The sequence below is a fragment of the Carassius gibelio genome, chromosome A1 (assembly GCF_023724105.1).
Source record: "Carassius gibelio isolate Cgi1373 ecotype wild population from Czech Republic chromosome A1, carGib1.2-hapl.c, whole genome shotgun sequence".
NCBI classification, from domain to species: domain Eukaryota; kingdom Metazoa; phylum Chordata; class Actinopteri; order Cypriniformes; family Cyprinidae; genus Carassius; species Carassius gibelio.
In genome coordinates, this window is record NC_068371.1 from 25938528 (window position 1) to 25951659 (window position 13132).

Below are 13132 nucleotides of genomic sequence, written 5' to 3' on the forward strand. Positions count from 1 at the left end.
TAACCAATTATATTTCAAACAGGAAAGTATCGCCCAGGTATTGACAAACCAGACCCTAAGACATGGAAAGCAAATTTCCGCTGTGCTATGAATTCTCTACCAGACATTGAGGAAGTGAAAGATAAAAGCATGAAGAAAGGAAACAATGCCTTCAGGATTTACAGAATGCTTTCCTTATATGAAAAAACTGTAAAGAAAGGTAATATCAGTCATTAACGAAACACAGTACTATTGAAATAAAATCCCATGTCATTCCATAGCATTTTTTCTCGTATTTTGGTGTAGAAATTCTAATGATGAAATTATAATGCATGTTGTCTTTTTCAGGAAAGAAAAAGATGGACCTGGAGCAAAGAGCAAAAGTAGGATGCATGACTGTACACACAAACACCAGTGAACATTTCTTACTATAGCAAATAATCTCACACCTATGTTTGATTCCTTAGAGGGTTTTTCAGAAACGGAAAACTGGCATTCCCAGAAAATATAAAATGACAAAAGAACAAAGTGGAGAGAACTTTATGGAAGATACTACACCAGACAGCACTGTGCTATTTGCTGGTAAATAACCAAGACACGCACACATTCCCTTATTGCAGTAAAAAAAAATTATTAAAAAGTGGTATTCAAAAATTAATAATCTGTTCTCAGTGTTGTTTTCATGTAAAAGCAAACTTATTTTTCAGATATGTTTTGCTAAAACAGATCTCTAGATTTAAATGTAAATGCCAAATGGTTTCACATTTTATAACATTCATTACTCATACATTTTACTTAAGCTTAAAGGGATAGTTTACCCAAAAATAAATTGTCATCATTTACTCTCAAATTTTTACAATCCTTTTGTGTCTTGTAAAAGAAAAAAAAAATATATATTTTAACGTATATTGGTAACCATACATTTTCCTGTCCCAATTGACTTCCACAGTAATTTTTCCGTACTAAGGAAGATAGTAGAGATGTAACGATTACTTGTTTGCCGACAAATCATGATAAAATTACCCACGGTTAGTATTACCGTTTCATCTTCTAATTATCATTAAAACCGTATTAAATTACCATGATTTGAACAACTGATAAATACTAAAAGCACAGTTTTCAGTAACTGCATCACGTGCGCACAGCACGCAGAGTAGTTTCGTTTTGAGTGGAAAAGCTGGGAGGTTTTAAAAGAGTGCTAAGAGAATTATACAAATGAATATATAAATGATTTAATTATAAAAATGTACCTCTGAAGGTTCTGATTGTTTTCAGAAATGATTCAATGGCATTTTGTTTTCATTTTAGCTCCATGTAATACCTACAGGAAGTGTTCTTCATCGCAATTCTGCTTTGTTCATGGAGGTTACGGGAAACTGCTGTAATTCAGCTTTCCCATAAACGCCACCTGCTGTCATAAAGTGGATTTACAGATACTTATATTTACATTCAGCCCCTGCAGTTTCTGTCTAGCCAAAAACAGACAGAATTGGCGTGCCCTGCTGTAAATTTTGATGGGTTGATGAAAAACATTCCAAAAAACAAAGCTTATGTGGATACTAGAATTATTCATGTAGCAGATAAAATGCATATAATCATTTATTAATCAATTATCATTTTGAATAATACATTTTAAAGGCTGAAATGCGATGTTTACCTTTTTATTAAACTTTTTCAAAGCTTTATTTGAACATTTACATCAGAAATCTCAACATGCTGTTAAACTGTGGTCAGTCAAAGTTGTCCTTCTAAATCCGGACATCATTGTTAATGTTATTGTTTTAGTGATTATACAAACAAAGTATTTTTATTTGTTGTATTTTAAATATAAAACTTGAAGTGATTTGTCTTGGTACTTTTTATAACATATAATACTACCGTGATAATACTGATAACCATGATAATTTTGGTCACTATAATCGTAGTAAGAAATTTTCATACTGTTACATCCCTAGAAGATAGTTAGCACCAACAACTGTTTGGTTCTTCACATTATCTTGGTTTTATTCACAGAATATCTTCTTTTATGTTCAGTAGTCGAAACAAACTCATACAGGTTTGAAACAGCTGGATGATGACTAAACGATGACCGATTTTTCATTTTTGGATGAACTATCCATTTACGTATCCAAATACTTCTTCAGTAATTTATTGCATATTGATTGGTATGCCATGAAGGGGCTTTAACACTACATCTAACATACATTAGCCCAAATTATGAAAATGTGTTTTAGTAGAATAGTTAATGTCTCTAAATCATACATGCTTATTCATCAACAGAGCCGGAGAGCTCCACTGTGCCTGTGTCATCATGGAGGGAGATGGCTGTAGCTGAATTACCTGATGTGTGTGCAGTTGTTGAGGTGGCAACGGAGAATGAAGAACCTGCGATTAGCTCCACTGATACGTGTCTGCCTCTCCAAGACTCCCATGTTTCATCCTACAGTGGTAGGTTTTTTTTTTTTTTTTTTTTGCATTCAATTCTACTGTCTTTTTGTATTCACCACAGGAATGATAAACTACATATTACTGCTACTATTACAGTATTATGTTATTGTTGGCCACAAACACAGATTCTCTATTTTCTATTTTGCCTCCACAGAGAGTGACACAGAGAGCACAAACAGCGAGGAAGACTTAGCACAGGTACGGATGTAAATTGGTAAAAAACATTCCAAGAAAAGGATAACTTCCTTTTAAAATCTTCCCTTTCGTATTTTTGTATATAATTTAGGCTCTTATATCTTATGAAATTGTGTGCTTGGTGACAGTCAGTTATAGCAAATGCACTACAATTTAAAAGTTTGGTGTCAGTATGATATAGTTATAGAAATATTTTCACTTTTAACTACTTGCTTAGAAGCATGCATATTACTAAAATATTAGCTGTTTATTAGTACTTCTAAACCATGTTAATGCCTTTTCTGCATGACCATATTTTAGATCCTTTAATCAAACCCCATACCTAAACAATAATCATTCTAACTATTAATAAGCAGCAGGTTAGGAGTTTGAGCAAAGGTCATAGCTAATAATGAGAATTGGTCCCCAAACTAAAGTGTGACCAAACATGAATACTTTCATTTAATTTAGCAAGGATGCATTAAGTTGATCACAAGTGACTGTACAGGCACTTTCTATTTAAAAGAATCCTGAATAACATGCATCACAGTTTACACAAAAATATGAAGCATATGAGAACCAACTCAGGATATTGCAATGATTTCTAAATCATCATGTGTCATGGCTGATGAAGGCTCAGCTTTGCCATCACAGAAATTATATATTAAACTTATAAAATTGTAATAAGATTTCACAATGTTATTGTTTTACTGTATTTTGTTAAAATAAATGCAGTGTTGATGAGCACAAAGTAATGACCTCAAACCATTGAACAGTAGTTTACATAGACATTTCATTGTCAAGCCGCAGCCAATTTGGGATTTTAATTGTATTTTTTTTTTATTGTGCTAAGACTGTTATAAACTTCCCCCTACAGCTTCCCCAGGACTTGTCCTTAAAAGCTTCACAAAGATCATCGTGTAATTCTGTGTTAAGGATCCCATCATCAGCTCAATCCTCGCCAAACACATTTTTCACATCAACAAAACTCAATTTCAAAGTGACCAGCAGCAGAGAGGACTCGCCCCTAATTGCTTACAACACTCCTCCATGGTTCCCCTGCCCATCGAATTTGCAAAAAGTCACAGCCGTGCGACCCTCAAGCCCTGCCCCCTCACCAGAGCTCACCAGCAGCCTGGCTTCTCAGGCAAGTGTGATAGCTAAAGCTGTGGACCTCTCTATTGCAAAACACAAAACACTACAATGAAGTCACTTGAAATTTACAACCTGCTGCTATTCAACCCATAATTCAGAATTTATCAAGTACTCTCAGGGGGAAGATTTCCCTTAAATATCATCCGTTGTTCAGCTCTTAAAACCAAATGGGAGAATTCCAAGCTATCTAAATCCGTTATACATATATATCTGAAATATTTTGCAGCACTCTACCTCCTTCTCATAACTGCATTAAATATGTAACTTGTAGAACTACCTCACAGATGTGACAGCGTAAGCTAGTGATGATGCAGCATTGGGAGAATACGCTTGTATTAATTTTGCATTGGAGTGGCATTTCATACTTGTTGACAGCAGATGTTATAAAACAAAGAATGAAACCGAACTGTTACTGGGGATTTTTTAAGGGGAATTTGTGTGTCTTTCTACAGGGTACTGTAGCACAATATTGAAATCACACTTTTGCGAGAAATGATTAAGGTTTCAGTACATTTATACATCAAATTGTCATGTTTGAATGAACTGTTTTTGCAAATTTGATATGTCACTCCGGAAAAAATCTGGATTATTAAACTGTCTGTATGGAAACTTTAAGTTTTACTTAAGGTTCAGCTCTTCCTTGTTAGTAGGGCTATGAATACTTGAATAGACGCACTAATTTGAGTCGTGTATTAACTTGTCAGACCGTTCTCATTTGTTTTCTGAAACACTCTTATTTTAAGGTAATGAGATTTTGCTATTGGTTTTGTATAAAATATTTTTATACAACAGTCACTAATTTGCATAATGAACAAACAAAGCATGGAGATTAAAAAGCAAATATAAAAAACTGGTTTACTGTAGTGTCAATGATTAAAAAGTTACACAATACAAAATCTTTTCAACAATCATTTGTTGTATAATGTACATAAACAGTGGTTAAAAGTGTTAGTAGTGGTAATAGTCAAAAAGATGAATGTGGAGTAGAAAAGCAAATCACTTATTTTGCTGCATCTAACCTTGATTTTACAATAGAGGGATGTGAGGTCAGTGTTTTACAACTCTGTATGCAGTGGCCTAAATAAATTGTATTCTTGGTTTTCACCGTTTGTGATGTTCATTCTTCACGTCATTTGTTTTGTCTATAATTTCATTTGTTTACATTTATTCATTTAGCTGATGCTTTTATCCAAAGCGACTTACAATTGCTATATATGTCAGAGGTCGCACGCCTCTGGAGCAACTAGGGGTTAATTGTCTTGCTCAGGAACACATTGGTGTCTCACAGTGGAATCGAATCCAGGTCTCTCCGACCAATGGCATGCGTCTTATCCGCTGCGCCATTATATTATACAAAGCTAGTGGTATACAATTTCATGTCATTAATGGCGCTATATTCATAAAGTTTGTACATCTATAATGAGCCTATTTTTGATGCTCAATTATGTTTAACTGAATTGATAACTTAAAAAAAAACACTGTTGCACAGCTAATATAAAAAGTCTCAATCAGATGTGACTTCAATTCTACATTATACACAGATGTTTAAAAGCAACAGTCCACCCAAAAATAAAAATAAATAAATTAACAAATCGTTCACTCCACAAGCCACCCAGGATGTAGACAAGTTTCTGAACAAATGTAGAGAAATTTCTGACTTGAATGGGTGCTGTCGGAACCACTCCAAACAGCTGATAAAAACATAACCCGCATGACTACAGTCCATTAATTAACATCTTGAGAGATAAAAAGTTGCATGTTTGTTTATCTGTAATAAACAAATCCATGAACAAGGCATTTTCACAACAAACCGTCGTTTTGGCCAAATAAAAAAAAAAAGTCTATAATCCCCACTAACACTGAAAAAGCCCATCCCTTGTTGTCCTCTCACTTCAAAATCTACATATTGGTTTAGAACTGGTTTTGACCCTTTTTACTTTCAGTGCATGATCTGTACATATTTCTCACCCGATTCAGATGAGACTACTTCACTGGTGAAAGCAATATTATAGATAGATGACTTGTCTTTTAGCCAGAAACAACTGTTAAGTTAAAAACTGAATCAGGAGAGAAATGTGCACAGATCAAGCACAACAGGAGATTATGAACTACGGACTCATATTTTGACCAGAAACGCCATAATAATGGATTTGTTTAGAACAAACACATCGATTTTCACATACCAGGACATTAATTGATAGACTGGTGTGCAAGTGATGTAATGCTTAATTTCTCCAAATCTGCTCCATCTTGGGTGGCCTGAGAGCGAATACATTTTCAGCAAATGTTCATTTTTGGGTGAACTGTCTTTATAACAGTCCGTGCTAACATTTGAAGTAAGATTGTATATTGTTGCACGTGATACTCTTAAAATCACATTTCGATTTTTCTGTAGAGGTTATACTTAAACCTGTGTACAGACTGGCTTTTACCAAAATTAAGAAATTGTTTAGAAAACCAAGTATGTCATCCCCTTCATTTTAGGTGGTTTGAAATGGTGGGCAATCAATACCACCAATCTGGATGATGTGAAGAAGAATAGCGGTTTACTTCTCAAAGTACGGCAAATAAAAGAACTTGAATCCTCTTCGTCCCCGAACTGCACAGCTTATATAGATCACATGATAGACTGAAACAAAAAAGGGAAGAGCAAGAGTTGAACAACTTCTCTCGACTGCACAGATAACTTCACAATTCATAAAACTATATTATCTAAGGTCCAAAATCCACTACTGATATTCACAATGGCAAACCTGACTAATATATTAAAAACACATTAACTCTTACCACCAGGTATGAAGAGAAGAAATCCAGGAACAAAGAAAATTGCACTTGAAACACCTAAAAAAAAAAAATGTATAAATACATGGCTTACGTGATAACACAGGAAAACGTTAGCATAAAACCTACTGTTGATTTAGATTATGATTATGATGATCATTTAGATTATGTCTGAAGGTTGTGTTGTCTTTGTTTTTTAGGCATGCAGAGCACTGATTTATTAGGTGATATGCTCCACTTATAATTAGATGAAAGGGTTTGTGTTCTAAAGCAATCCTGCTCATGTTTCATAGTTATTTACAGCCAACGTGACAGGTCTTACCTGCGTGAGGGTTTAACTGTATGACAATGCCTGTAAAGATCAAAGCTGATAGGAAGGGAGAGATAATACAATAACTTAACAGCAGACAATTGCATTTGAATTTACTGTCCATGCTCAAGAGTTGACAGCAAGGTAAACAAAGACAGCACTTTACAAGTCAAACAGAAACAGCAGCTCCCAGACACCTTCCACCTGAGACCAGCAATACTTGTTATGATCAAAAAAACATCTCAAAAGTTATGAGAGTCTTACCAACTCCAGTGATTAAGAGGAGGAATGAGGCAAGAACAACTCGTCTGTTCTTCTTCACCAGCGGGTGAGACGTCCACCTGGGAACAATCCACACAGAACAAAGCACAAGGAAAGGAAAAGAAGATCATAAACTATTTTAAATGTACCCAACCAGAGGGAAAATCTTACAGAAATATCTAAATGAAGGGGGTTGGGGTTGTTACCCGCAGCAGTGGGCAGACAGCTGTGTGACGGAGCTGAGTGTGCTGAATGACCACTGAGAGCTGCAGTAGGACAGAGTAGCAGGATCACTGGAACACAGACAGACACATGGCTTGACACTGGGATTTGATGAGTAATTGTACATCAAATGTAAAGCTAAATATTTTTTAACTAAACTTTCTCTTAGTTGGCTATTTAATGGCCAGTTTATTAGGAAGTTGGTCACTTGTTGTCCTCTAATGAATAATGTGCTGCAAATTAAGATGCTGGACTAAGGATTTACAATTACCTTAAGTGTAAAAAGAAACAAAACGTTATAAGATAGCATTTCTAACAATATCTACAGTGAATGACAATTAGATTTTTATCACAGCAGCTACATAGATCAAAACATGTCAGCTTCACAGACTACTTCTTATTCTGGATGTTCAATCGGTCAACAAGAAAAGCTAATTATAATAATAATGACAGTTGAAAATGTACATTACACTGACAAACTCATCATCAATGACAATTGCGGTCAGCTGCATCTGAAGCTCTTAAATCACAGGTGGAGATTTTAAATTCTGATTTGTTTTAACTCGAAGTGATGCAACATAGCTTGAATTAAATTAAAACCCCCAAAACAAAAATGGGAGTTAACTTTTAAATCCGGACCAATTTTAAACTCTGCTTAATGAAACCCTTATGGGTGCAACCCATCCTTCATTTCGTACTATGCTGCTCGTATTATTACATTCAATATGCAATAAAATTTTATTGCTTAAAGAGAATTTTCAAACCTGATTTTGAAGAAGTTATTGAAAGAAGAGTTCACAGTGCCACCTAAAGCATCTTCATTTTCCAGGTTCTGTGGGTGAACACAAACTGAAGTTAGTCATATTTGCCTGTAAAAGACTAAAGAAAGCGACACTCGTGTAAACGCCTGACCTGATATTTCAGATTACTGTGTTCAGGAGTGCCGGTGGGTCCAGAAGTTTGTGTTTTGGCAAATGAAAGCGGTCCAAACATCATCTCTCCCCCATCCTTCTCTCTCCCCTTCCATTCCCCCTCATCTTCTCCAGGCACCACTCCTTCCTCCTCGCCCTCCAGGACGAACGCGTCATCGATTGTGAATGGTGTCCCCATTGCTACAGGCCCTCAGATACTGGCTGTCTGTTAACTGATAAACACTGTAAAGTTGATGAACATCTTAGTTTAGTCACTGTCCTCTATACTTCTCACAATGCAGTATAGTGACTGCCCTATACAATTCCTTTACAAAACACACTAATGATTTTTTTTTCTCTCTAAATCACTTAATCTCAACTGTAAGTATTAGTAAAGAAGAACAAACAACATTCGCTTCTTTAGAACAAAGCTGCTGATTGTGGCTAAAGTACAGACCATTTCAAAATGTAAAAGTACAAGGAAAAGGGTTTTTGGCATTGTTGAAAGTGTTGTCATTTTGTTATGATTGCAGTTGTTTATTTATTTGTTTGTTTAATACTGAAAAGTGCCCGATTGTGACATAGTAATGCCCCGAGTAAGCATGTGACTGACGCGCGCTTCCGCTTGCTCCTAACAACAGTGTTCGCATCCGCCCCAAAACAATCTACATCTTGCGTATTATAAAAGAGCTCGTTACATGCGACACGTCATTTTAAGTATGATACAATAATAAAATGTGAGTTAAAAACCTAGCATGTCATTGAAAATAACAGTTGTTTTATTTTGAGGCAAAATGTCTACTGCTAATTTTACGAGTCTGTGTTAAAATTGAAAGAGTCGAACCTCCCGTTATCAAGACCAACAATAGCGCAACATTACTAAGGAAGAATCATCTAACGTTACTTACTGTCCATTAATCTTGATCCTCGTCAGTTATTCATAAAACTGTCTGGTATGATCCATAGATCACTTTCAAGGCACACAAAGTTTATAAAGCCGTTTAAAATTATTATTTACTCGCCGGCGAAAACCTTCAACCCAAACTTTGTTGCTAACAGCTGCTTCTTTTTTGTGGGTCGAGTCTAAACACACAAAAGTATCGGTTGTCTCTTCAGCGACACCCGGAGGACTGGAGGATCCAGCAATTACCCTAGTCACTATCCACGAAAATTTTGATACAGATGATGTATAGTTTGAGATTTTTGCTGATATTAACTGTATTTTGTGTTACAATAATAATAAATTATAATTCATTTAGTAATTATAAAAAATTATGTAATTCTAATTGTAAAATGCATTTTCATCGTATGAGTGGGCCTGTACAAACCACCTGTAGTAACACACTCTCCTCTATGCGCACTAGACACTTTTCACACACTGCTATGTGTACAAAATCCCCCAAAAGACTCAGTAATGTGTGTATGTTTACATGCTCATGCACTGCAAATCATCTTGCACTGTTCCCCAGTCAGCTGCTTGACTTACGAGGTTTCTCTTTGCACATGTACAGTATTATGTGAAGCATTCCTATAGTTTGTATTTTTTAGTTTATATATAGGTAAACATTTATAAAGTCAAAATTGTATCAGTAGGTCAGTTGTGTATGTTTATACAGAATTGTTCTATGTCTGTATTAATTTAGATATTATTATCTGTAATATTATTTTAAACACTGAGCACAAGGGCCTATTAATTGCTTACAGTACCAATGTGTTTCTGTCCGAGTGTTTATTTTGAAATGAGTTCTTAATATGAATTTTTCTTAAATCATTCATAAATACATTCTGGCATAATTGTTCCTTTAATTTAATTTTATGTAAGAAAGGATTTGTGTAAACACAAATTTGCTATGTTCTTGTTTAAGGAGCAGTAAAAGGGCCAGTGCCTTTTTCTTCGGTTCAAGCAAGACAGATATTTAACCTCTTTCCTTATAGTCTGTAACTGTACGTAAGTGAATGTGTGCTTCTAATGCTAAATAATCTTGTCACCTTTTATCTGTCATTGCCCATTGAGGATCATAAAAATGTTTTATTTTCATCTGGGTTGAAAAAAGGATGCAAGTACGTGACAACAGTTCGACTGCTTGCTGTTAGCAGTTAGATTTATCTATCTAATGTCTTTTCTCTTATTTACTTTATGCCATTCAGCCACTAGATGGTGGCAAGATACAATCTATAGAAACCTGAACGCTTGAATTTCCTTTATGACGTCATCCAGTAAAACGGCACTCACCGGTAACTTTATTAGGGACACCTTGCTAGTGCCGGGTATGGACCCCCTTTTGCTTTCAGAACAGCCTTATTCTTCGTGACATAGATTCAGCAATGTGCTGGAAACATTCCTCAGGTATTTTGGTCCATATTGTAATGGAAGCATCACCAGGGCCGTAGCTGGGGTTTGCAAATATGAAAAATAAATAAATTAAGCAATGATTTAAGCTTATTCAAGTTTGTAGGTGATCAGGTGCAGAAACTGAATCAAATGTGAAATAGCATTGCATAGTCTTCACTGTATAAATTAAATATAGATTCATTCTTGTTAAAACTACAAAAGTGAGTGATTTTTCCCTTTTTTCCCTCTGGGATTATCAATAAGAATACCAACAGCAGCTGGTAAATAAGGTACAGTGGCTTTAAGAGATCCAATATGATAATACACATCCATTTTCTGTTTCAACCATTTAAGTTCACTTCAGACATAACCAACAGTTTTTCGAGAATGCTTGTCAAGATGGGTATTTTGACATAAGCGCAAGAAGACGCAAAACTCAATTTGGTGTCGACGGGCTGAGAGACGCAGCTCTGCGTGCACGGAGTTACTGAATGAAGCTCTTTCGTGTCTTTTTGTGCTTGAATATTTAAATTAGTGAGGTGTATTTTATTGTTCAAGCGCAAGAAGACGTGAAAGAGAACTCAATTCAGTGTCCGCTAATAAGCTCAGTTGAGTTCTGTTGCATCTGCTTGTGTTTAAATGCTCTAACATCTCTTGAATGTTTAAACTGGCAAGGCTTGAACACATGCAAATAATAAGTTTTCATTACAACATACAGCAGTGGCCCATCAACTGCTGGCTTCGAGCAGTCATTTGAATTTGCCAAGTGATACGAATCTCCCATTCCACCACATCCAAAAGGTTCTCTACTGGATTGAGATCTGACTGTGGTCAGTAGTCAACTCATTGCCAATTATCATTGTTTGGGATGATTTAGGCTTTGTGACATGGGGCGTTATCCTTCTGGAAGTAGACTATGCTGCTCAAGTGGTACAAGGGTCCTATAGAGCAGTGGTTCACAACCTTTTTTAATTCAGGGCCCACACAACCAAACACATATGTTTGCGCGGCCCACTGCACAAAAATTAACTGACCCCGCTATTGTTGGGTTAATAACTTAGTACTCAGAAGTCTTTATCGAATGAACTGGCAATGAACAGAAAAAAAACTCTGGCTGCATGGCACCACTTGGCACAACTGCTGTTGTTAAGCAGCAAAAATATCTAAGATAAATTGGCAGTTTATTCTTAAACCAATCAGTAAGCTTGAATAGTGGAAACATAGTTACAGTTTAACATTTATTTTTTCTTATTTAATTATATATGAAATTATGTTATTATGTTATGACATAGACATTTTTACATATATGAACAATATTATTATTTCTTTTAAGAGTAATTTGCGGCCCACCTGCAATACCATCGCGGCCCACAGGTTGAAAACCACTGCTATAGAGTATGCCAAGAAAATACCCCCCACACCATTGCACTACCAGCCTGAACTGATGATACAGGGTAGGATAGATCCATGCTTTCATGTTGATTATGCCCAGTTCTGGCCTTACCATCCGAATGTAGCACACAGAATTCAAGGCTCAACAGACCAGTCAATCTTTTCCCAATCTTCTGTTCCCCAGTTTTGTGAACTGTATCCTCAGTTTCCTGTTCTTAGGTGAAAAGAGTGGCACCCGGTGTTCTGCTGCAGTAGCCCATCCACTACTAGTAGCACATCTGCACAAGGTGTGATGTGTGTTCAGAGATGCTTTTCTGTGTACCTTAGTTATATTGAGTGCTTGAGCTACTGTTCCCTTCTGTGAACTCAAAAACCAGTCTGGCCATCCTCCTCTGACATAAGGGCGTTTTTGCCCTCAAAACTGAGAACACTGGATTTTCTCCTTTTCAGACCATTCTCTTTAAAGCCAGTGGTTGCACATGAAAATTCCAGTAGATCAGCATATTCAGAAATAGTCAGACCAGCCCATCTGGCACCAACAACCATGCCACGTTCAAAGTCACTTAAATCACCTTTTTTCCCCATTCTGATACTCAGTTTGAACTTCAGCAGATTGTTTTGACCATGTCTACATGCATTCAGTTGCTGCCATGTGATTGGCTGATAAGATAAGTGTGTTAATGAACATGTGTGCCTAATAAAGTGGCTGGTGAATGTAGATTATTTATTACGTTTTACGGGGATCCATTAAGCTGATCCATGAAGCCTTGCAATTTCAGGCATTTTTTCATTAATCATATTTAAATATTCTGATTAATTATGAATGAATGAATGATTTGAACCTGTGAGACAATATAATCTTCCATGGGAAATGGAATGCATCGTGAACAAGTGATTACATTCAATAAATTGAAGAAGAAAAAAAGTTTTTCTTGCCCTTCTCACAATCGTTTTTGAATCCCTTCGGTTTTCATTAGACATGCCATCAAATTTCTCTCAAAACTGTATAAATGATTACTGAAATGTCATGTGCTGTTTAGGTAATAATAATCAACTAGCATCATAATGTAGAAGTGACATCCAAAATACTTACTGCTAATATATATAGCTTTATAAGTTAAAGACATTACACCGAAAGGTTTCAAGACACAAGACATTTAAAACATA

At 35.8% G+C, this 13132-nt stretch overlaps 2 protein-coding genes across 3 annotated transcripts in view; one reads left to right on the plus strand and one right to left on the minus strand.

Annotated features, from left to right (window-relative positions):
- LOC128016675 (interferon regulatory factor 2) overlaps positions 1-4860 on the plus strand; it is an 8572-nt gene extending 3712 nt beyond the window's left edge. Inside the window, exons 5-10 of the mRNA XM_052601366.1 lie at positions 23-199; positions 328-362; positions 447-561; positions 2260-2427; positions 2582-2625; positions 3479-4860. Of these exons, the coding sequence (XP_052457326.1) occupies positions 23-199; positions 328-362; positions 447-561; positions 2260-2427; positions 2582-2625; positions 3479-3808 (869 nt within the window). The 3' untranslated portion in view covers positions 3809-4860. The remainder of the gene's footprint in view (positions 1-22; positions 200-327; positions 363-446; positions 562-2259; positions 2428-2581; positions 2626-3478) is intronic.
- On the minus strand, positions 4593-9329 carry LOC128016681 (transmembrane protein 134-like). Of its 2 annotated transcripts, none has more exons than XM_052601383.1 (8): positions 9150-9329; positions 8243-8474; positions 8095-8162; positions 7315-7401; positions 7112-7188; positions 6860-6904; positions 6544-6597; positions 4593-6385 (listed from the first exon to the last, which is right to left on the minus strand). In XM_052601383.1, exons 2-8 carry the CDS (start codon positions 8438-8440, stop codon positions 6303-6305), a joined length of 612 nt encoding a protein of 203 aa, XP_052457343.1. In that variant the 5' UTR covers positions 8441-8474; positions 9150-9329; the 3' UTR covers positions 4593-6302. The 2 variants fall into 2 exon arrangements, with proteins under 2 accessions (XP_052457343.1, XP_052457337.1); XM_052601377.1 differs by having other exon boundaries at positions 8243-8484; positions 9150-9327.
- Positions 9330-13132: the final 3803 nt, after the last annotated feature.

Coding starts and splice junctions, on each gene's coding strand:
- LOC128016681 (XM_052601383.1), bottom strand. CDS start 8,440: ATGGGGACACCATTCACAATCGATGACGCGTTCGTCCTGGAGGGCGAG. Junction 7,189..7,314: donor CTGTCTGCCCACTGCTGCGG/GTAACAACCCCA, acceptor GATTGTTCCCAG/GTGGACGTCTCACCCGCTGG. Junction 6,386..6,543: donor TCTTCTCTTCATACCTGGTG/GTAAGAGTTAAT, acceptor TTTTTGTTTCAG/TCTATCATGTGATCTATATA.